The 22514-nt window shown below is 40.6% G+C and overlaps 1 protein-coding gene across 3 annotated transcripts in view; it reads left to right on the forward strand.

Annotated features, from left to right (window-relative positions):
* Window positions 1-15940, forward strand: part of LOC136137438 (zinc finger MYM-type protein 2) — a 62876-nt gene extending 46936 nt beyond the window's left edge. For 2 of the 3 annotated variants that reach the window (XM_065895789.1, XM_065895787.1), the window contains 11 exons: window positions 1091-1220; window positions 2178-2293; window positions 2898-3066; window positions 4299-4424; window positions 5331-5425; window positions 6901-7069; window positions 7933-8084; window positions 13053-13167; window positions 13796-14047; window positions 14338-14458; window positions 15748-15940. In XM_065895789.1, the coding sequence (XP_065751861.1) occupies window positions 1091-1220; window positions 2178-2293; window positions 2898-3066; window positions 4299-4424; window positions 5331-5425; window positions 6901-7069; window positions 7933-8084; window positions 13053-13167; window positions 13796-14047; window positions 14338-14458; window positions 15748-15940 (1638 nt within the window). Of the gene's footprint in view, window positions 1-1090; window positions 1221-2177; window positions 2294-2897; window positions 3067-4298; window positions 4425-5330; window positions 5426-6900; window positions 7070-7932; window positions 8085-9007; window positions 9035-13052; window positions 13168-13795; window positions 14048-14337; window positions 14459-15747 lie in introns of those variants that run through there. The other variant, XM_065895788.1, reaches the window with a different exon arrangement.
* The last annotated feature ends 6574 nt before the right edge of the window (window positions 15941-22514 follow it).

Consider the following 22514-nt stretch of genomic DNA (forward strand, 5'->3'; position numbering starts at 1 on the left):
GTGCGCATCGCACACAGATGAGTGGAGGTGGTTGTGGCAGAAAAGGTGGCCAAGCCCAGCGGGGAGACTGGACAAGGTGGCAGAGCAAAGCCGCAGAATGGCTGCTGGAAGACGGCCCAAGACCCCCAGAGTTGTGCGCTGACCCCGGCTGAGATACTGTCCTGGGGTCCTGCCGCGGGGCCGGGATGGGCCGTGGCGAAGCACCGGGAGACCACGCGGGCTTCGTTTCTGACGAGTCCCAGGTTCCCCCGCGCTGCGCAGCGCCGGGACGGCGGCGAGGCGCTCTCGCTTTCCCGGACACGGGCTCCGCCTACTGCGCATGCGTGGGCGGGGCGGGGCGCCGTACGCCGCACGCCGCGTGCGGAGTGAGTTCGTTTTCGGAGTGAGGTCCGTGTCCGCAGGAGCTGTGCACTTGGCACCCGAAGACCAGGAACTCTGAATTGTGTCCCTTTCCCCGTAGCGATCGGTGGTGTGCACAGCACCTTCATGTCGCCTCTTTAGGCACAGAGCTGCAGCTTGCTTTACAGCGTGTGTGTGTGTTTCTGTGGTGTAAACGGTACTGTGGTGAACAGGCTGAAACATCTGTATCGAGAGGAGACGTTCCTAAAATTGCAGTGGTTGGGACAGAGGAAACAACTTAAAAGTTTGATAACATTTTGGGTAATAATTTTCATCATTTTTCTTTTCAAATTTAGCACCACGTATAAGCAGTTTATGCTGTAGAGAGAGAGTATCAGAAAGCCATAATAAGAGTCTAATTATTTTCAAAATTCAGGTTAACGACCTTGCTTTTTTACTTAAGAGTGAGACTTGTCTTTTATGTTATTTTAAAAAGTACGCTGTGGTATCCTTCGAAAAGCAAATCTGTAGCATGAACGATTACTACTGCTTTTCCTGTAGTCGGGATAGATTCATGTTGATCCTTCCAGATTAACACTTTGGTAGGCATAGTAGAAACGGCATAAACTGATTACATTCTTCCACTCTTGTGTGTTCCCCCCGCTGGACCTAGAAACCAGATATTATTAACAGCATAAAGTAATAAAAATTAGAGGCAGAAATAAAAATGTTTCTCTTTGCTTCTCTGTAGGGCTCAGCACCACCCCCTTCTCCAACCCCCAACAAGGAGATGAAGAACAAGGCAGTTCTGTGCAAACCTTTGACCATGACGAAGGCAACTTACTGCAAACCCCACATGCAGAGCAAGTCCTGTCAGACAGGTGACTCGCATCCGGACCCTCGCTGAGTGAAATCCATGCTTTTCTCAAATAATGCGCTGCAGAATAGATTTGTTGGGTCACTTTGTCACTTTCTGTTGATTTTGCTTACCTGGTTTTAGACATGCCTTCAGAATACAGCATGTCATTTAAGATCATTAATAGAGAGCAGTCTCTAACAAAGGCCTGCAAGTTATGTCACCGGTGATAAAATGCTGTATCAAAAATTGCCTTGGGGGCCAAGACCCACTAAAGCTACAGTGCTCTTCTCAGAAAACCATCTCTTTGAGTGTGGTCTATAACCATAACTATTCTGTTTCCTTGTCAGAATGAGTTGAAATCACTCAGATATGTATTTTCATCAAATTTAAACGTTAGCTGTATTCTGATTGTTTAAGTAAACCTTTTTGTGGGGTTGTGAGAGTGTCTGGGACCATATAATACTTTAAAAGATGTTTTTTTTCTATTTTAAAAAAAGTCTAGGGACTTCCCTGACGGTCCAGTGGTTAAGACTCTGCTCTTCCACTGCAGGGAGTGCAGGTTCCATCCCTGGTCGGATCCCCACGTGCCACGTGGCCAAAAAAAAAAAAAAAAGTCTAAATTCTGTTTGTGCTCTCTATAACTTAGGACAGCTACTGCATTCAGTTTTGTTGTTTTTGGTTTTTTTGTTTGTTTGTTTGTTTTCGGCCACGCCACGCGGCATGTGGGATCTTAGTTCCCTGACCAGGGATGGAACCTGTGCCCCCTGCACTGGAAGCGTGGAGTCTTAACCATCGGACTGCCAGGGAAGTCCCTGTTGTTTTTAACTTACCTAATTTTGTGAAAACTGGGAACTTCTTTTAAATGGGTACTGAGGCACTTAAATTTTTTTTTTTGTTACGAAATTACTTTGACTGAGCAGCTGTGTTTAAGTGGTGGTCATGGTTGACGTTGCTCCTTGAACACGTTCTGTGCCCCCAGATGGCGAGTGGAGGACAGAGTATGTCCCGGTGCCCATCCCGGTGCCCGTGTACGTGCCGGTGCCCTTGCACATGTACAGCCAGAGCATCCCCGTGCCCACGACCGTTCCTGTGCCCGTAAGTCAGACTTTCAGCTCCCCTTCCTCCTGAGATCTCTCAGGTGCAGGCGGGGCAGCAGTGGGTTGGCGGTGACTGCTTCAGTGACACTGGTGGGACAGAGGGTGGAGGCTTGGCTTTTCTTCAGCAGTTCACTTGGGTCTGGTTGAGGCTTTGCCAGGGGTTGCTGTGTGTGTAATCAGGTAAGTGCTCGTCCTTGAGAGTGAAGTTCAGCCGATGTCTGCACCTGCTTTACACATACTGTGTAAACATATTTGTGTTCATTTTAGAAAGAAAGATTTGTGAACCATAAGGTTTACAACTGATACATGGAATGGAGGCTCATATAAATGTCATCCCCTGCGGTGCTGGGGACACTGTGTCAGGGCTGGCCTACTGTATTGTAGTCCCCTGGTGACAGAAATGCCTCAAAAATTACTTGTTACTTCAAAAAGTAGCTGCTTGTATTCAGGGCTCTCTTTGTGATACTTAACATATGTGTTCTTCCCAAAACTTCTGACCAGTGCAGCATTATGAAGTAGATCATGTGTCAGAGTGATTTTTAATTTGGAAAAATACCTTGTAATGTTAAGTGAGCCTGAGAGTAAGTCCTTTGGTTACTTAGGTGCCAGTCCCCGTGTTTCTGCCCGTCCCCTCGGACAGCAGTGAGAAGATCCCTGCGGCAGCCGAGGAGCTCAAAAGCACAGTTTCTTCAGATCCCCTGGGCACAGAGCTGCTGACAGTGACCGACATGGCTGAGGACGAGGGGAAGGCAGAGGGCGCCGACATCCACAGTAAGTCCCCCGCTGCTGGGGTGGGGCGGGGGGGGGGACGACATCGGGGTTGGGGGGCTGCTGTTAGAGCGATGCCGGGCTGTCGCTGTGCTTCAGCCTGAGCGGGTGTGGGCACGCTGCAGCACAAGTGGATTTCGGGTTATGAGGCCCGCACTGTATCTAGCAGGTGCTCCCTGACGTCGAGCCCAGGAACTTGTACGGTCCCTGTTTTAATTGCTAACAGGATTTAACTTGTAAAATCGACTCTAAGTTATTCTTGTTTCAGTGGACGAGCTCAGACACAAAAAACTAAGTTGCAGTAGGCTTTTATAACTCAAACTCTTATTTTATGATGGTTATCCCCAATTTTGTTTTACTGATTTATCCTAAGAAAGTAAGTTGCATTATCTAAGCCAGCGTTGTCTTAACTTCTGCTAGGGCAGTGCTTGCCAAGCGGTGTAGCAGGACGTGTGTCTGGGAATGCTTCTCCTGCCTCAGCCCTCCGGGGCCGCCCTGAGCTTCCTGCTTCCCTCACCCAGAGCACAGGGCGTTGCGCAGGGACAGTGCTGGGCAAGCACTCGGTTAGGGAGTGGGAAATGAATTTAGTGGGTTGCAACCAGTGTTTTCTGGGTTTTTTGTTTTTTGTTTTTTTTTTTTTCAAGAAAGAAAGAAACGGAAAAAAATATGTCAGCATGAATCCCTCCTAGAAAGGGTATTGTTTTGTGAAATTTTTTTTTCCATTGTGTATGCATGTGTCTCTGTTTCCCACCACTACCCTGAACTCAATAAAATGTCTTTTTTCACTGGGTTGCAGTACAAATGTGTTTAAAGCAACCAATCAAAACGTTAGAAGCCGGTTGTGAATAAGCCTATATTGAATGATGTGAAAACCTAGGTCACAATTAAAAAAGAATGTTGAAAATTAGTTATCCATGCTGGTAAGTTTATTTTTGACAAGAGATTGCTCTTAGAAACACTCTACAGAGTTTTTTTACTATTAAAGCATGCTTTTTAACTTTGTAGAGGGGCAGTCAAAACTTACAAGATTGAAACTTTTTGTGTATTCGTGATTATCTAATACAGAGTTTATAGTAGCTTACATTCCAAGGTAGCTGCATGCTTTTTCGTTTTGTACATGTTAATATAAGTATTCCTATCTTGCATTTACAATTAAATGGCTTTTGCCAGATTATGTGTAGGTATTGTTGCAGTTTTCTATTTTGATTTCTGATGATATTATGGCTTGATTACAGGTGTAATTATTGAAACGGACATAATTGGTTCAGATCTCTTGAAGAACTCTGACCCAGAGACACAGTCCAACATGCCTGATGTACCATATGAACCAGATTTGGACATTGAAATAGATTTCCCCAGAGGTAATAGAAATTCTGTTTTATTCTTTCAGTGGAAGTGTGGTTCTGCACTTTAGTTATGGTGTCATAATCGTGGTTATGATCATTAACAATCTGATGTTCATGTCATTGCCTGTACTGTTATTATTGGTCTTTTCTTTTTTACCCAGATAAAACTCAGCAGTTAACTTCCAAACTGAAGCATATGTTGAATTGTACGAACTTAAAAGGAATTTCCCAGAGCCTTAAAAGGAAACTTTCTTAAAACTAATTTATTATAGAAACTTTTACAGATACATATGATAGAAACTTTTACAGAACTTAAAAGGAATTTCCCAGAGCCTTAAAAAGAAACTTTCTTAAAACTAATTTATTATAGAAACTTTTACACATATAGAAGTGTTGGTGTTTTTTTATTTAAATAAAATATTGATAGTGTTTTTCTTAAAATCGTTTTGAAAATTAAGTTAACCTTCAAAGGGAAACAAATATTTTCAGGTCTTTTGCTGTAAAAGAAATGTGTTCTGTTTTTCATTGTTTATTTTCTCTATCGATGGCCAATAAGCATATTGAATAGAATGTAAAGCCTTTTACATTGGAAAAGATTTAATAGATTGAAACAGATTTGTACTGAGACCATTTAGATCTTATAATTAAATTTCAGGTTTTAGTAATTTTTCTATCACACACTTCCACAAAATTCCATGTTGATACGCATTGTACATGTGTTTTTTAGGAGTATGAACAGGCGTTATCAGAACTTATAGACCAGGTTAGGTAGAGAAAATGGCTTGTTCTCCACCCAGCACAGGCTGCCCTCTGCATGGTGCTTGTGCGCATTCAGCAGGTGGTCCTTCGTTGGCTGAGTTTATATAGCATAAGTCTGTGCTATTACGTTTGAAATGAAAGTTCTTCTGATTCAATTGTCAGCTGCTGAGGAGCTTGATATGGAAAATGAGTTTTTATTACCACCTGTTTTTGGAGAAGAATATGAGGAACAGCCTAGACCTCGATCTAAAAAAAAGGTATGAAATGTAACAGTATTCTTGCATTCACATCCTGTCTCTGTGTAATAGAGGGCAAGGGTACTTGAGCTTCAGTTGTGCCTGAGAATGTGGGAAGGTACTTTGTTTTCTGGAATTAAAAAAGACTTACGAGGTAAAGCTTTTATTACTTCATTTCTAGGTAATAAAAATATATCCTATTTAGTTGTAGTTTCATAGAAGAAGAGTGAATATTGCAACTTTTTATTTTTATCTTGATAAAAGGTTGTCATTGATGAAAGGTTTACATATTTGCTAAAAAAGTAAATTCAATTATTGGACAACAACTGAGACTGTTTTCTAGGGAGCTGTTTTTTCCATTGTTATTTTTGATGAGGTTGAGGTACACAGTTGTTATATCTGGTCTCGCTGAAGCATCCCAGCACATAGGAAGACGTGCTGGACAGTTCATTCAGGGATCCCAAATCTAAATATACAAATGGATATCATTGTTCTGAACATTTTATTAACAACTTTCTGTATTTCTGATTTCCAACATAAAGCAAGGTTTTTTTTTAAAAAATGACTTTCACAAATTTCTCCAAAAAAGAAAGAGAAAGGGAAAATTGAAAAAAGGAGTGAGTACTTGTGGTAGAATGAAATTGGACTCTTACTTGACACCACACACAAAAATGAACTCAAAATGAGTCAAAAACCTAAATGTAAGAACTGAAATTATAAAACTCTTAGAAGAAAACATAGGCCTAAATCTTCATTAACTTGGGTTAGACACTGTTTCTTAGATGCGACACCAAAAGCACGGGAACAAAAGGAAAAAATAGATGAATTGAGTTATATCCAAATTAAAAATTTTTGTACAGCAAACAGTACCATCAAGAAAGTGGGAAGGGGCTTCCCTGGTGGCACAGTGGTTGAGAGTCCGCCTGCTGATGCAGGGGACACGGGTTCGTGCCCTGGTCCGGGAAGATCCCACATGCCGTGGAGCAACTAAGCCCGTGAGCCATGGCCGCTGAGCCTGCACGTCCGGAGCCTGTGCTCCGCAACGGGAGAGGCCACAACAGTGAGAGGCCCGCGTACCGAGAAAAGAGGAAAAAAAAAAAAAAAGAAAGAAAATGGGAAGGAGTTGAGGAGTCATCTCCTATGAGGTGGTGTCTTTGAGAAGTTCTTCAGTTTCTCTCTTACATTAATATTTGGAATCCTTCTATTTCAGATTTTAATTATTATGTATGTATTTTCTCATCAGTGACTCTCAACTCACAGCAGTAGTTAATACGATTCTGTTGTGCAAAGTAGTTTATGCAGAAATACAGCATTCCTGGAGAGAGATTTCAAGTAATGTCATAGGTAACTGTTCTCAGATCAGAAATTCCCGTCAGTTCTAATCATGTAAATATATTTCTTTGTAATGTGCATTTGTTGAGAGATGGCTTGCATAAAGTCATGAAATAATATAGGCTTAAGAAAGAGAAGATTTGACAGTGGTGTTTTACTACCAGGGAGCCAAGAGGAAGGCAGTGTCAGGGTACCAGTGTCATGATGACAGTTCTGACAACTCGGAGTGCAGCTTCCCTTTCAAGTACACGTACGGGGTAAACGCCTGGAAACACTGGGTCAGAACGAGGCAGCTTGATGAAGATCTTCTGGTGTTAGATGAGCTAAAATCTCGTAAGTGTTCTGATTTTGTTTCCCCTATGTCCTATTTAAAATCAAGGTTTTTATTCATATTTTGGTAACTATTCTTCTGTGCATCCGTTTATGTGCGTGAGTGAGCTTGCGTGCACACACACACGCACACACACACACGCACACACACACGGGCACGCACCGTGTTGCACAAATGAAGCCCTTACGGTAGTGTCGGTTCATGGAGCTCCTGTTGCTTGCTGGTCAGTACAACTCAAACAAACCTTGTTTCCTTATTGAAGTTGATGATTATGATGATTGTGGGTAAAGAAGAAAGTTTGCTCTAAGCAGATAGAGCCCCTTGCAGCAGGCCAGACTCTTTACTGTGCATGGACCAGTCCGTGGCACCACAAAGAGGGTAGGAAGTATGGCCTTATTGAGGTGCTAGAGTCAGACTGCCAGGGTTCCCTCATGTACTAGCATCTCAGTTCCCCAGCTCTGAAGGGGGGTAACAGTACCCACCTTGTAGGGTTGTCATGAGAATTACATTAGAAAATACATGTAAATTTAGAACATTCTTTCATCCACAGTAAAGGCTTAATGTTGACTGATATTAGAATACCCATAGTATGTGAAAATCCAGAAGGTACTCGAGTAAGTCATTAATTACCATGAAGCTGCATGTACTGTACGTGAAAAATATGTTTTTCCTTGAAAAAACAATCAAGGTTTTTGTTAACTGCCTTTGATTTTAAAAAGCAAGAATGTAGCTTAAAATACTTTACGTTTAAATGTAGCTCTTATTTTACCTGTAAATTCTTACACAGAATAAAGTGATTTCAGAAAGTTTCTTAATCTCAAGACAGTAAATAATAATTATTATTTTAAATTTTATTTCTTTTTAGCTAAGTCAGTAAAGTTAAAAGAGGATCTACTCTGTCACACCACGGCTGAGCTTGACTATGGCTTGGCCCATTTTGTCAATGAGATCCGAAGGCCAAATGGGGAGAACTATGCACCTGACAGCATCTATTACCTTTGCCTCGGGATTCAAGAGGTGAGTGATTCTGTGGTTACTATCGAATATAATGTTGTTAAGAAAGGTTGTTGTGGTAGGTTCTTGGAGAAAAAAATGTTTTGCTTCAGGAATATTACGGAACATCAGGGTTTATTGGCTTACCAAGAAAGGCGAAAGTAATTTATTCGAAAATACTGGGATATTATAAAGGGTTTTCTTAGCTACTTTGTATACAGGTGTTTCTGCTATAATGTGCTGTGTCCCTAAAAGTGAACTTCAGGTTCTCCAAAACTGTGTACCAAAACCAAAAAGAACTTAGGTGAAAAACATAGTTAGTAACGGACCACTCGAAGCTCATGCATCTTTTGTAACAGGACTAATGATGTGTGTGTTTGTTACTATGTATATATATGATAATCAGGTTGATTTCATCCCCACCTTACAATTGCAAATAAATGAATTAACATTCTGAGGCATGGTGTATATATGTATATATAGATCTGTGCTGATATACATGTAAACAGATAAATGACTTCCCTCTGCAAATAGGTCTGTTTCATCTCTGCTGTGTTTCTGACTTGTTAAATAGTGTAAGTACTCGTTAGTTCTTTGGAATCATCTTATAAAAGATTTCATTCTTTAGAGGTTTTAGGTAAACTTCAACCACATGTCTGTGAATCTTGAATGAATACGTTTCCCGTAATAAACATGAAGATCCACTTTCGATAATGACTTTTAGTTTTGAACAGATAGTACAGGTTTGAGCCCAGAGGTCAGAAAAGGTCCTAGCTTTACATCCTATGTATTTGTAAATATGGTAGATGATGGGAAATATTCTTGTGTAGAGTTTTGCTTATAGGCCTAAAGTTAAATATTTCGCTGCTAACAGGTAGTAGGTGCTGCAGTAAGTGACTGGAGAAAACTAGAATTGTCTTCACTTGTATTTCACTTTCCCCCTTCAGGACAGAAATGTGCCTGAGATTATCTAAGCAGTGGTGGGGAATAACACACAGCTCTAAACTGCTGTGTATTCAGAGACCATCACATATTTTGCAGTAGCAAAATATTTATATATTAGAACTTCAAATACCATTAGAGGTTTGAAAGCTAAATGGATTGTAAATATTAATGATTATAAATTATGTCTTCAAGTAGGTTCATTTTTTTCCAATTTTTTAATTGCGGTAAAATACATATAACACAAAATTTACCATCTTAGCTGTTTTTAAGTGTACAGTTCTGTGGTATAAAGTACATTGATAATCTTGTGGAAACATGACCACCATCCATCTTCATGACCCTCTTCATCTTGCAAACCTGAGGCTTTGTCCCCATTAAATACTAACTCCTCATCCCTCAGTCCCGCTGCCCCTGGCACCCACCCTTCTTTCTGTTTCTGTGAGTTTGACTCTCCCGGGTACCTCATGTACGTGAAATCAGCATAATGTCCTGAAGTTCATCCATGTTGTAGCACACGTCAGAATTTCCATTCTTTTTAAAATAGGTTCTTTATAAACTGAAAAATGTTTCCTCAAAATAAATTTTTACTACCAGAACGTACTCTTAAAGATGGTCAAGATGGGGACTTCCCTGGGGGTCCAGTGGTTGGGACTCCGCACTTCCAATGCAGGGGGCTCGGATTCAATCCCTGGTCGGGGAACTAGGATCCCACATGTGGTGCGGCGCAGCCAAAAAATTTATAAAAAAGGTCAAGATGGTAAATTTTATGTTCTGTGTATTTTTACCACAATTGGAAAACCAGTTGTTTTACTCTTCTCATCACTGGACAGATTTTCACAGGCTTGATTTAATTTTTTGTAAAAGACTGTATGGTATTTATAACCAGCTTTAAAAATAATCTTCAAACTCACTGTGGTGATAAGATGTCTAAAAGATAGTTTCCAGAAATCATTGCTGTTTGTTGGTACTTCAAGGATGCGTACAGAGGTAGGAGCTATTTTGGAAGAATGTGCGTCTTTCTCTGTGTGATGCGTTTTCTGATTCCGTCCCCGGCTGACAACAAAAGCAGCACGGCTTCCTCTCCAAGCGCTTTGGACGTGTGGGGCAGGTGGTGTGTTGAGAAGTGAGGGTGGGCCAGCCTCTTTTCCTCCCTCACAGATGCGGTAGCTAATCCTGTTCTTCCGATGGTGTAAGGGGTGGTGGCTGTCGCCAGAAGTTCACGTAATATGGAAATGTCTGAGGAAGAAAGAAGGGGCTACATGAGCCCCACAGTCCCGGTCAGTCTTTCACACACTGTTTTACATCTGTGTGCGAGTCCTTCATACCACGTTTACCCAGAGTGGGTGGTGGGCGCCTGTTCCCCTGGGTCCTCCCACCCCATCACGCTTGGCTAGATGTGCGTGCAACTCCTTTTTTATGAATGTGGCAAAAGACGTGGAACCTTTGTCCCCAAGGACAGGGAACCGTGTTACACACTTTGGTGTCTTTCCTTCCCTCTGCTTCCCAGTTGTTGTGTCAGCCCCTGAAGACGTCTGGGTCAGAGCTCAGTGAATTCAGTCAGTGGCGAGCATTCCCTTTGTTTTATAAACAGTGTGCATCCCCCTCTCCCCCGCCGCCAGATCTTATGTAATTGTCCTGAAGAGCTGGTGCTTTTATTTCTAATCTTCCTTCTGACTAGCGGGGGTAACGTTAGGTCAACTCAGATGATGGTGCTCTGGCCTAGTTGCTGGTCAGCGCACACATGGTTTATGTTCTTCATCCTTCTACTTTCCACTTGCTGTGTCTCCAGGTATAAAGTAGGTGCCTTTTAGGCAGCATATTGTTGGACCTTGTTTTTTATTTATCTTTTTTTTTTTTTTTTTTTTTTTTTTTTGCTTGGCTGCATTGGGTCTTCGTTGCGGTGCATGGGCTTCTCATTGTAGTGGCTCCTCTTGCTACAGAGCACGGCACGTGGGCTCAGTAGTTGTGGCTCGCGGGCTCTAGAGCGCAGGCTCAGTACTTGTGGCACACGGGCGTAGTTGCTCCGCGGCATGTGGGATCTTCCCGGACCAGGGCTCAAACCCGTGTCCCCTGCACTGGCAGGTGGATTCTTAACCACTGTGTCACCAGGGAAGTCCCGGCCTTGTTTTTCAAATTAAAAAAATTTTTAATCCAGTCTGATAATATTTGTCTTGGTGTGTTCAGACCAACAAAATTTTTTATTTAAAGAACCGGCTGGTAAACATTTTAGGCTCTGTAGGCCATACTTAATCTGTGGAAAGCAGCCTGGGCGCTTGCACTCTGTTTTAAGAAAACTTGGTTGTATTTGTAAACAGGCAGCGGGCCAGCCTTCAGGACTGTAGTGCAGACCCCAGTTTAGACCTTTTACATTTAATGTAATTAATCACTGGGTTGAAAATCCTGCTTGTTTGTGCTTGTTATACAGTTGACCCCCCTTACCTACAGGGGATACTTCAGGATCCCTACTGGAGGGCTGAAGTCTGTGTATACTACAGTGGCCTCTACACACCTACCTGTGATACAGTTCTGATTTGTAAATTAGGCACAGTAAGAGATTAACAACAATCATTACTAACAGGATGGACAAATTATCATAATATGCTGTGATAAAAGTTCTGTGAATGTGGTGTCTCTCTCTCTCTCTCTCTCAAAAATCTTATTGTACAAATTTAACACCTTTTCCATCTTAACTAAGCACTGACCACCCTCTGTGGCTGTAGCTTTTATAGTTTGAGGTGTGACAGCAAAACTAGCCTGAATTTTTTTCCTGCTTTACGACATCTCAGATAGAAGATTTGTTCTTACCGTGGATCTCAGCAACCTCAGCATCCGATTTTTTTCTTTCCTGATTAAGTCCAGAACTGTCACCTTTTCACTCAAAGGAAGCACTGTGCGTCCTCTCTCTGGCGTGTCCGAATTGCCAGCTTCACTCCTCTTGCTTTGGGGCCATAATTATGTAAAGTAAGGGTCACTTGAGCACAAGCCCTGCAACCCTGCAGTGGATCTGACAACCCGGATGGCCACCAGGTGGCTGATGTGCGGGATGCGCCGGACCAAGGGTGATTCACGTCCCTCCGGGCGGGACGACATGACATCGCAAGATTTCATCATGGCTTCTCAGAATGGCCTGCAATTAAAATTTATGAATTGTTTATTTCTGTCATCTTTCATTTAATAGTTTTGGACCTTGGTTGACTGGGGGTAACTGAAACCACAGAAAGTGAAACTGGATGAGGGGTCACTGTATCTGTTCTTTGTGGGGTTTTTTTGTTTTTTTCTGCTTGCTTTTGAATTATTTTTTGTGATTACATTTATCTCCATCATTGCTTTATTATTTATGCCTGTTAAATTATTTGTAGTGGGTTTGCAGTGTGCGTCTTCAGTTAATCATTATATACCTTCAGACCTTCTTGCCCTGTCTCCCATGTGGTAACCTCAAGCCCTGTGATCCCAGTTTCCACCTCCCGTTCTTTGGGCTGTTGTCACACATTTTACTTGAGCGTTCTTTTTACCCACTGGAGATGGAGTTCGCAAACTTTGGTGTTTTAAGTCATTCTTTAGCAACCCTCACCGTTTAAGGTTTGTCATAGTAAGTTGTAAGATTCATAAATTTGCACTAACTCAGGGAGAGTGGGGCATAGAGAGGAAGCAAGGGGAAAAGCATCAAGCTCACAGGCTGCTCGGAGAGGCTTCACGCACAGAAACCCTCCCGCCCTGCCCTCACCCTTGGCGTCCGTGGACTGTGTGCTGAGCCTCGGGGCCACGTGCTCTGTTTGTATCTGACAGACTGAAGATTCTCATCCAGTTCTTACGTTCCGAGTTCTTGCCTTTGCATTTCAGCTTTGAGGTTTTTAAGCAACAGATTAATTGGTAACTTATGTTTCTTTGATTTCCAGATATATAGAGAAGGCAGTCATCTCTTATTAGTATGCTAATAAAGACAAAGACGTAAGACGTTTATTTTTTCCTTAGGAAATAGAGTATAAGTGGTCTGTAATTAGCTCATATAAATCTTAAATCCTTCAAGTTTTTTTTTTTTTTTTGTAGTACTTGTATGGTAGTAATCGAAAAGACAACATATTTATTGATCCAGGATTCCAGACATTTGAGCAAGAATTGAATAAAATACTCCGAAGTTGGCAACCAAGCATACTTCCAGATGGTAATGCTCCTTTAAATAAAATGTCGCCCACTTGCTGCTGGGATTTTCTGTGTTTATAGAAAGTGTACTACAGATAATTAGGAAATAATTTAAATGAGAGAGCACTTATTCACGGACGCATCGATCCGTCTTTCGTTGAATTAGAAATGAATGTGGTTGATGGCTAGTGTTTATGAAGAACTTTGTAATAAACGTGACCCACTTTCTTTGGAGTAAGAAACTGGATGCTCATTTCTTAAGCCCTCCAGTTGAGATTCTGATGTAAATTTCTGTAAGAAACCTCTGTTTTAGATGTATAAAGAAAACTTGTTTGAATGGAAATCACCTATTTTTTTTCAGGATTTCTGCAGATGTAAAATTCCCTTCTGACCATGGTCTGCTTGTCCTCTGGAAGACCAGGAGCAGACTCCAGGCCTGACCCCGGGGGTGCTAGCTGTGTAGTCTGTTGTGTTTCCCGGCTCTGTGTTGTTTCAGAGCCGCATAGGTGATTCTGAAATTCATTCCAGTTGATCTGGAGTGAATGGAGGATTGGACTAGGTTTGTTCTTGAATTAACTTCTATCTGTTTCTAGCTGGTTACATGAAAACTGTTTATCGTAATTCTTTAAAAATCTTTCTCTCTATTTAAGGGTCAATATTTTCTCGAGTTGAAGAAGATTATCTCTGGAGGATAAAACAGCTAGGATCACACTCTCCAGTAGCTCTTCTGAATACCCTGTTCTACTTTAACACTAAGTATTTTGGCCTGAAAACAGTGGAACAGCACTTAAGGCTTTCCTTTGGCACTGTGTTTAGGCATTGGAAAAAAAACCCTTTAACAATGGAAAATAAAGCATGTCTTCGATACCAAGTGTCTTCCTTATGTGGAACAGATAATGAAGGTAGTGTAACAGGTTTTCGTTTTGGGATTGTCTGTGGCAGGGACTGCCACTCCTTGCCTTACTAAAGACCACCTGGTCACTTGTTAAGAACCTAAGGACTGTCATTTTCATAAGATAAGACAGCCTATGTTGTCTTAAAATTAGGAATTACCAGAAGCCACAGTTGAGAGCTCTGAAGCACACCTGGTCCCTTTCTTTGGTGTAAGAGATACTGGGAGTGATCAGAGTGAATAGTGTCACCTTTCTTCAAGGTTGGTCTTAGAAAGTTTATGTGATTTTTGTTTCTTAAGATAAAATTACTACTGGAAAAAGAAAACATGAAGATGATGAGCCAGTATTTGAACAAATTGAAAATACAGCCAATCCTTCCAGATGTCCTGTGAAAATGTTTGAATGCTACTTGTCTAAAAGGTAAGTGTTAATGACATTTGATTTTTTTAAATGGTAGTAACAGTTAGTTGCTGTGAATTTATGTCACCAAGAGGTGACATTTTTTTCCTTGGTCCTTTTTTTTAGATTTCTCTCTTTTCTCACTTATGAAGTCCTTTCAGTTATAACGTTTTTAGTCCTGTTATTGTAAAATACCCAGCTTATACTTCATGTTTTAAGCACATGTTAAGAAATCGCTCTCTACTAACGAAATGACTGCTGTACTTGCAGAGGGTCAGACAGTACATGTCTTAGGCTTTTTGGGCTGAGGCTTTTTGGGCTGTGGTGTCTCTGTTGCAGCCAGCTCTGCTGTGGCAAGCAGAGAGCAGTCCTGCCTAGGCCTGGGTCCCAGTGACGCCCTGGTGAGAAGGTGGAGAGAGGCGAGTCCTCGGTTCTGGAGGGAGATCCCTGAGGTGTCGGCAGGGCGCAGCGTCTTCTCAGGGCCCTGTGCGTTCCAACTGCACCACTGCTTTCTCCCGCGGGTACCAACAGGCGTTTAAAATATTTTAAACCAGTGAAATTTTTGGAGACCACAAATTATTTTATGCTTGTTCATTATTTTAAGTATGCACTCTAATTTTTAAAAGGCAAGCATGAACTCAGAATGTATTTTCTTATGTAAACAGTTTTGTAAATTGTTTTTATAAATTTTCTCCAGGTTAACTCTCAAGAACCATAAAAGCAGTAATGTCACCTATAGGATGATTATTTTTAATAATTAATATTTCTGACGATAGTTTTGGGTGGCCCTGCACCAGTATCTGGATCTTCCAATGGTAGTAACTATTTATTAGTTGGAAATTCCTATCTCAGTATTATCTTATTTTAAAAATTATTTCTTTTGTGTAACGCTGTTAAGTATTTTTATTTTATGTTTTACTGTATTTCATCAATTCTAAGACACATTTCTCACATTTTATACTGTCTCTGAAACTGGGATGCATATTATAATTGATGCATCTTGAAATTATAATTGGTAGTGCTTTACTTGTTTAATGGCAATATTAAAATAATGATTAAAGATAATGTTTCTATCGATGGTGTCTTGGATTCAGTGAAATACAGAAATTATAGTGGGAAAATAATCTTTTATTGTAGAAATTAACTTTTAGAATATCTCAGTGATAGAATATTTAATGTAGGTAATTATGCATGTGGTCTGCCCATGTAATGTGGTTAATGGTAGCAGAATTATTCTTGAAAGAAAAGAAGGAAGTTGTGAGGAATTTCGTGTACATACTGTGACATGGACTTTCTCCTTTCTCCTGAAGTCCACAGAATCTTAATCAGAGAATGGATGTTTTCTATTTGCAACCAGAACGCTCTAGCTCTGCAGACAGCCCTGTCTGGTACACGTCTGCTTCGCTGGACCGAAACACCTTGGAAAATATGCTCGTACGGGTTCTTTTAGTAAAAGATATTTATGATAAAGACAATTATGAACTGGACGAAGACACAGAGTAAAAGGAACGTTTTAGAAGCAATCGGGAGAAAACAGCATTAGATAGTCATGCTGCTAGATCTTTACTATGGAAAACATTTCAAGTTTACTCCTTCTGTTTTGAGTTTTGTAGCAGTGTACCCACACTGGGTATTACCTTGTAAATAATCTGTGAGTGAAAGTTGCCATTATTCTATGTAGTGGTTTTAGGATACTTACAAATACATTCAAATTCTTTTTTTATTATTATTTATTTGATTAGGTATGTTTGTAACTTTTTACATTACAAGATATGAGTGAGAATGTGCCATGTATAAGTTTTTCTTGTGGTAAGAAACACCCATATCGCACACGTCTGCTGTTGCAAAGCTTCCTGGAGAGGGGGCTGTTCTGCTGGGTTCTTGACAAGATGGTTGTGTGTGGGGAGCACCTACTAAAAGTTTAGAACTTGCAGTGTCTTTCAGAATTTTTAAAATAAACTGTAAACTAATAGGCTGGGTTTTTTGTTTTGTTTTTTTTGCGGGGGTTTTGTTTGTTTGTTTTATGCTTTAGTTACTGAAGCCTTACCAGGTTATGTAGAGAGATACCATCTTCTGTACCAAAAATAGACAAGAAAATGCTGTCGATACTGGTGTACTGTAATGTGAATCTATACTGGTGAACAGAACTTTTTGTTCCCCTTATTAAAACCTTAGTGTCCTTTTCTCATTTGTGGCTTTCTGCATCACCCCAAACAATAATAATTATGTATGTATACTTACATATGTGTGTGTGTATATGTACATATGTGTATACACACACATATAAAGAATGATGTTGATAACATGATCATGGAGACATTTTCTTTGCAAAAATGATGAAAATATAAAATTCTGTTTTCTGTGTCAACCCTAAGTATCCCAAATCCCCTTCATTTATAAGCGTTTGGTTTTTCTCTCCCCTTGAAGATACAGGTCATGTTTCCATCCCCAGGTGGTACTCCACAGCTTCACCAACTTTATGAGAATTCTTGTGCCTGCCCTCAAATATGACTGATGCACACGCTGGGTATTTAAAAATGCCACTCCTGAGACTGTTGTCACGGAAAGTTGAGCTAGTTTAAGTAAGATAGCACCCGTTTCACTATGAGGGTTAGCAGGGCAGTGACTGACGGTTCAGGCTGATGGATAAAGTGTATCTTGAAGGAAATTACTTACGTTCGATGTTAGATTGTTTGGCTCTTACATTTTAATTACTTCTTACAGAAGATTGCATTAAAAAACTTTGTACTTCTGCATAGCGATTTATCCATTCAGACCTTTTCTTTTAGAACAAGAAGTTTACATAAAATCCTACCTTCTAAAAGACCGAGGAAGTGCCGGCTGCAGTTATCATGAAGAAATCCTTTGGCTGACTTCACAGAGCTTGAGTGTGGTCATGTAGTCTTGTTTCCAGTTCCTCAGTCACCACAGTGATGTTCGTTATTAAAACTGTTTGGGGGAAATTGGGCTATTTTCCACAGTGGTTAAGCAATGTCTACACATCCCTTAAATATTTCTCTCTTCCTTGGGATAAACGTTAACATTCAGAAGAAATCTTCTCATTTATGATTTGGAAAATTTCACGAGTGTAATCAGCTGTATATTTAAGCAATAATTAACAAATATTTTTGGCATAAAAATTACTTTTTAATGTTCTAACTTGTTTTATAAGTTTGAATAACGTTTCTGTCCCTTAATTGATTTTGTATTTCTGGATTTGATAATCAGACTGACAGTAGCAAATCTCATACACTTAAATAGGTATAGATTGCTTGTTGTCTGTTTAATGAAGTAGTTAACATATTTAAAATATATAATACAAAACATTTCTCATCCTCACCTTTTTCCAGAACTACTGCTTTAAGCACTTTTCATATAAATGCATATTGTTGACTAAAGGTGATTAATCCTAACCATCTTTTATTCTTTGAACTGGTGCTATATTCCATCAAGAGCAATAAAGTTTTCCCCAAATGTCACTTAATGTATATTTTACCAAATACCCTACATTTCTGCTATGATCCCACTATTAATGGCACCTTGTCTTGCTATTTTCATTTCCTTTATTGTACATTTTGGCTTTTCTAAACAGAAGTGTCTACATAGTTTTGATATTGATAATGATTAAGGATTTAGAGCTCTTGTCTTTGTCTTGATTGCAATCCAGGGATTGGGTAACTTGACTCTCGGGGGGGGGGGGGAGAAAAAAATAATACTATTTTATGAGAATTGTTTGTCCTGTGAAACCTGCTTCATCTAGAATATGTTTCGTTAGTTCCCGAATCTCCTTAGTTTGTGTGGTCCTAGATGACTGCTGAGAAAAGGGTAGTGAAATGATAGTTTCTTTCTGCTGCTTAGTGATTTCTGATGATGGCATCCTGTAAATATAATATTGTTGCCTTTAGATGTCTGTTGGAGATGCTATATTTTTCTGTTTTGAAGATTTTGCCGTTTAAAATGAATCAATGCAAAGGTTTTTATCCTTATTGAGAAAATGAATTTCCCACGCTGAACTGAATCTTCATTAACACTTTGCCTTTTTTTTTTTTTTTTTTTTTTTTTAAGACTTTTAACTGTATTGGGTAATGTAAGATATTAAAGGACTTTTCTAGGCAAGAAGCTCAACTCTTCTTTTGGCCATAAAAATACTTTCTGTTTGAATAGTAGTTCATGTTTCTTTCTCTCCTCCTGCGTGGAGTTGTTACCAGTGGATCGCACACACTGAGCTAGGGAGAGGGTGCGTGTTGTGCTGTGCGTTCAGACTTCCGTCACTGTTTTCTGATGGGCTTTCCCTCGGTCCCGGGCGACTGCTTTGTGGTTGCGGTGGTTAGGAGTGCACCGTGTTAGGGTCACAGTGACGCAGAAGTGGTAACATCGCACAGTTTTGGTCTGTACTACTCTAATATTAATCGGTCCATTTAATCTGAGATCTTAAATGTCTTGCAGTCTTAAACCACTATGAAAATTTACACTTTTATTTTGCCAGTTATTTCCAAAATGTATTGTTACACGCGTATCACTTATGTTCTGAGTGGACCCTGCCTGTAGGATCATCTCCTTACCCCCTCAAACAACGCAGTCATGCAAGTGTGCAGGAAAGTATTTTTAAAGAATAAATTTCTTTAACGAAATTACAATGCCGTTGAATTTTCCCCCTTAATAAGCCCCTTGCTCATTTTTAGAGAAGTTCTTTGGATTTTAATTTTTCCATTCTACTGTGTTCTTAGGAATAGACCATTGTTAATGTTGTTTTCCTGTATTAAGTACTTTTTTTGTCATTTCTGGGTATATCATGCTTGAAAATGATACCACGTAACAAAATCTTATAAATTTAGAAGTTGATGACCAGAACAGGTTAATTGTGTCAGTCTGGATCTGAGAGCAGAAACACTTAAAATGCTGTCTCAATTTGTGCTTTTTTTTTTCCCCCTCTTTACTTAGAAGCTAGGTACCCCAAAATACCTAGAGGGTATTTACTTAGAGGGGTACCCCAAATAAGTTGCTGTAATCCCCTGCCTTATAATGAACTGGACAAGAGAAAGTTGTTCTTAATATCTGGACATATAATGTCCTAATTGATTACTGAGTTAAACAATCCATGAATTTAGACCTTTTGAGAAAAAAGAACCAAAGAGAAACTAAGATTTAATCTGTAAATAAAGTACATATTAGGAATAGAACTGGAGGGGGGTCCACAGATCCTGTGGGTATACCAGCGGAGGTCATTGTATCGTTGGATAACTCCTCAGAGGTAAACTCAGCACATGAAAATTCACTATCCCAAAATCTAAACAACAAATCTTTGTTTCATATTTCCCCTGTGCTAAAGAGCTACTGCCAACCATGGTAGTTAGGGAGGGAGAGAAAATAAAAGATTAAGACAGCAGTGTTCCAAAGGTTACAATTATGAAGGTAAACAAGATATACTTGTATGGTTATTTAACTCCTAGGGAACACGTAGGGAATGTATCCATAATAGTTTAAAACAGACAAGATTGTGGACACTCAGAAATACCCTAAAAGGCTATTATGGTCTAGAGTAATTTTCATAGAATTAGCACCACCTGTGGTTTATTTAGATTCTTGTAACCTTGAGATTGCTTATGGCTCTGTAAGAAATGGTCAGTGGAGCAATTTCTGGTTATTTTGATGGTTCCATTTTGGTGGCATCAGTCCTCACCTCTGGCCTTCAGACTAACTTGTAATAGCACCCAAAGGGGTCGCTAGAGCATGAGTTAGAGATAATACTGAAAAGTATGAAACCACATTGAATTAAGATAATTCCGCTTCTAGGTTATGTGATGTGGATGGAACATACGAGGTCCAATACATTATAGAAATTTAAAAGAACTTCAGCCACTGAGGATTTATTTCATAGCAATTGCTTTTGAAAAAAATATAATCTCAAATTTATTTTAAATCACCGGTGTCGCTGCTCGTAACCCTATGAGCAGATGAAACGTTTCCATTTTGATTACGTATTTGTACTTCTAAACTGCCGTCAGCAGATGGCAGTAGTGTACAGCACCAGGCTTCAGTTGCTTTTTTGTCTCTATACGACTCTAAGTATACCGTAGTCCCTTAGCAGAAATTCTTGGGGGTTTAGAATTCAGAATTTTCTTTTTCAAAAATAACGTGTGCTTGTAGGTTACATAGGACCCTCAGTGGGCTCGGGGTAACACCCTGTAATCAGTATCTTCTCAGCGATAAATCAGGTATCGGTAGTGACGGGGTGAGCGGTGTGCGGCCACAGAAAGCTTTGCATGGCTTAGCTCGGCTTTTGTCACAAGCACAAAAAGCTAGATTTTCAAACTTCTTGGATCTCAGACTTGCTGATGAGGAATTGCAAGCCTGTAATAAAACTAGTGGCAGATCTAGTATTTTCCTTCAATAAAACATCTAGTATTTTTTCTCTCTTGTATCGCTTAGTTTGGGTAGAGGTAGCTGAAGGCTTACCGTAAAATTTGCGTATTCAATTTAAAGGAAAATGCAAGGAATGCTTAGAACCGGCATAAATAAAATGGCAGTTGTAGAGCCATTATTGAATGCTGAGACTTAAAAACAACTGCTTTCTTTTACTTTCCTTTTTGCCTCAGTATTTGTAGCATGGCTGTTCTACATAAATGCGATAGGGCTTTCTGAGCGGCTGCTGTCGTTTCCTGGAGCCATTGTTTATTCATTCAGTAAACACTCGGGTGATGGTTCTCTCAGGTACCCTAAGCCAGGTACTGGGAGCACAGTGCCTCTCCTCAAAGACTTAGTCTAGTTGGAGAGAAGTGAAAGTGCGATGGAATGTCAGAATAAGATGGGGCCATGGGCCTTATTGAGCACAATCACTTGTACGATGAAATAAATTTAATACACAGGTCTCGACACTTACCAAGCCCCTGCTCTTAGTGAGCCCAGCTCTCCAGTCCTGAGTGCAGGCCAGGTCTCTGTCGTGTGCCCCCTGCTTCCCGTCCTGCGGAGGGAGAGTGGGTGCCGACTGCCCGGATAGGGCAGGGCCCCACCACTGGCCACGGTCACAGGCGCCATGCTGCAGGAGCAGGTGTTTCACCAGAAGGTAAGGTCACGGGCTGGGGCAAGTATGCTTCCCTGCTCTGTCCCGAGCACCTGGAGAAGCTCCCAGTATACACTAGGTGGTCATAAATGTTTGTTGAGTGAATTTTAATTTTTTATTTTTTTTATTTTGGACAATTCTCATTCTTTTTGGTAAATATTCTGCTTTAGATTTAAAAAAATATTTTGGGTAAGATTATTTTGTAAAAGCAGTAAAGAATATTAAATTGTCATAATAAAGGGGAAACATTTTAATACAACAAATATATCTGAAACCTCACCCTCTTGGCATATCAATATTTCCTCCATCTGGTCCTTATGCATATGTTCATGTGATTTGTATATAAATTACATTTATATTCTACCTTTGCATTGATAGATCATAAGTATTTTTAATGTAGTTCCCCTGAGCATTTTTGTGTGTGTGTGTGTGGTACGCGGGCCTCTCTCACTGTTGTGGCCTCTCCCATTGCGGAGCACAGGCTCCGGACGCGCAGGCTCAGCGGCCATGGCTCACGGGCCCAGCCACTCCACGGCACGTGGGATCCTCCCGGACCGGGGCACGAACCCGCGTCCTCTGCATCGGCAGGTGGACTCTCAACCACTGTGCCACCAGGGACGCCCTGAGTGAATTATTGATTGTAAGTACCTTAACATTCAAGCACCTTGAAAGTGAACCATGGGGAGCATGACCTACGATCCATGAAATAACGCCTGCTTTTTGGTTCGCCTTTGACGCTAGTCTCCTGGATACTTTGTGTGTGTCCGTCCGATTTGCCCTGCGTTCGCTGGTGCTGCTTGAGCTCCTGTAACCTTACATTTATGACGGCCGAGGGGTTGGGATGTAGGTCTTGATGATTTGTAGTCGTGATCAAAATAGAAACACTTAAAAATCACTTGTGAAGTTTGTTAAAAATGCAAATTTCTGGGACTTCCCTGGTGGTCCAGTAGTTAAGAAGCCGCCTTCCAATGCAGAGGACACGGGTTCGAGCCCTGGTCTGGGAAGATCCCACGTGCT

This window comes from Phocoena phocoena, chromosome 18 (assembly GCF_963924675.1).
Source record: "Phocoena phocoena chromosome 18, mPhoPho1.1, whole genome shotgun sequence".
In the NCBI taxonomy this organism is placed as follows: domain Eukaryota; kingdom Metazoa; phylum Chordata; class Mammalia; order Artiodactyla; family Phocoenidae; genus Phocoena; species Phocoena phocoena.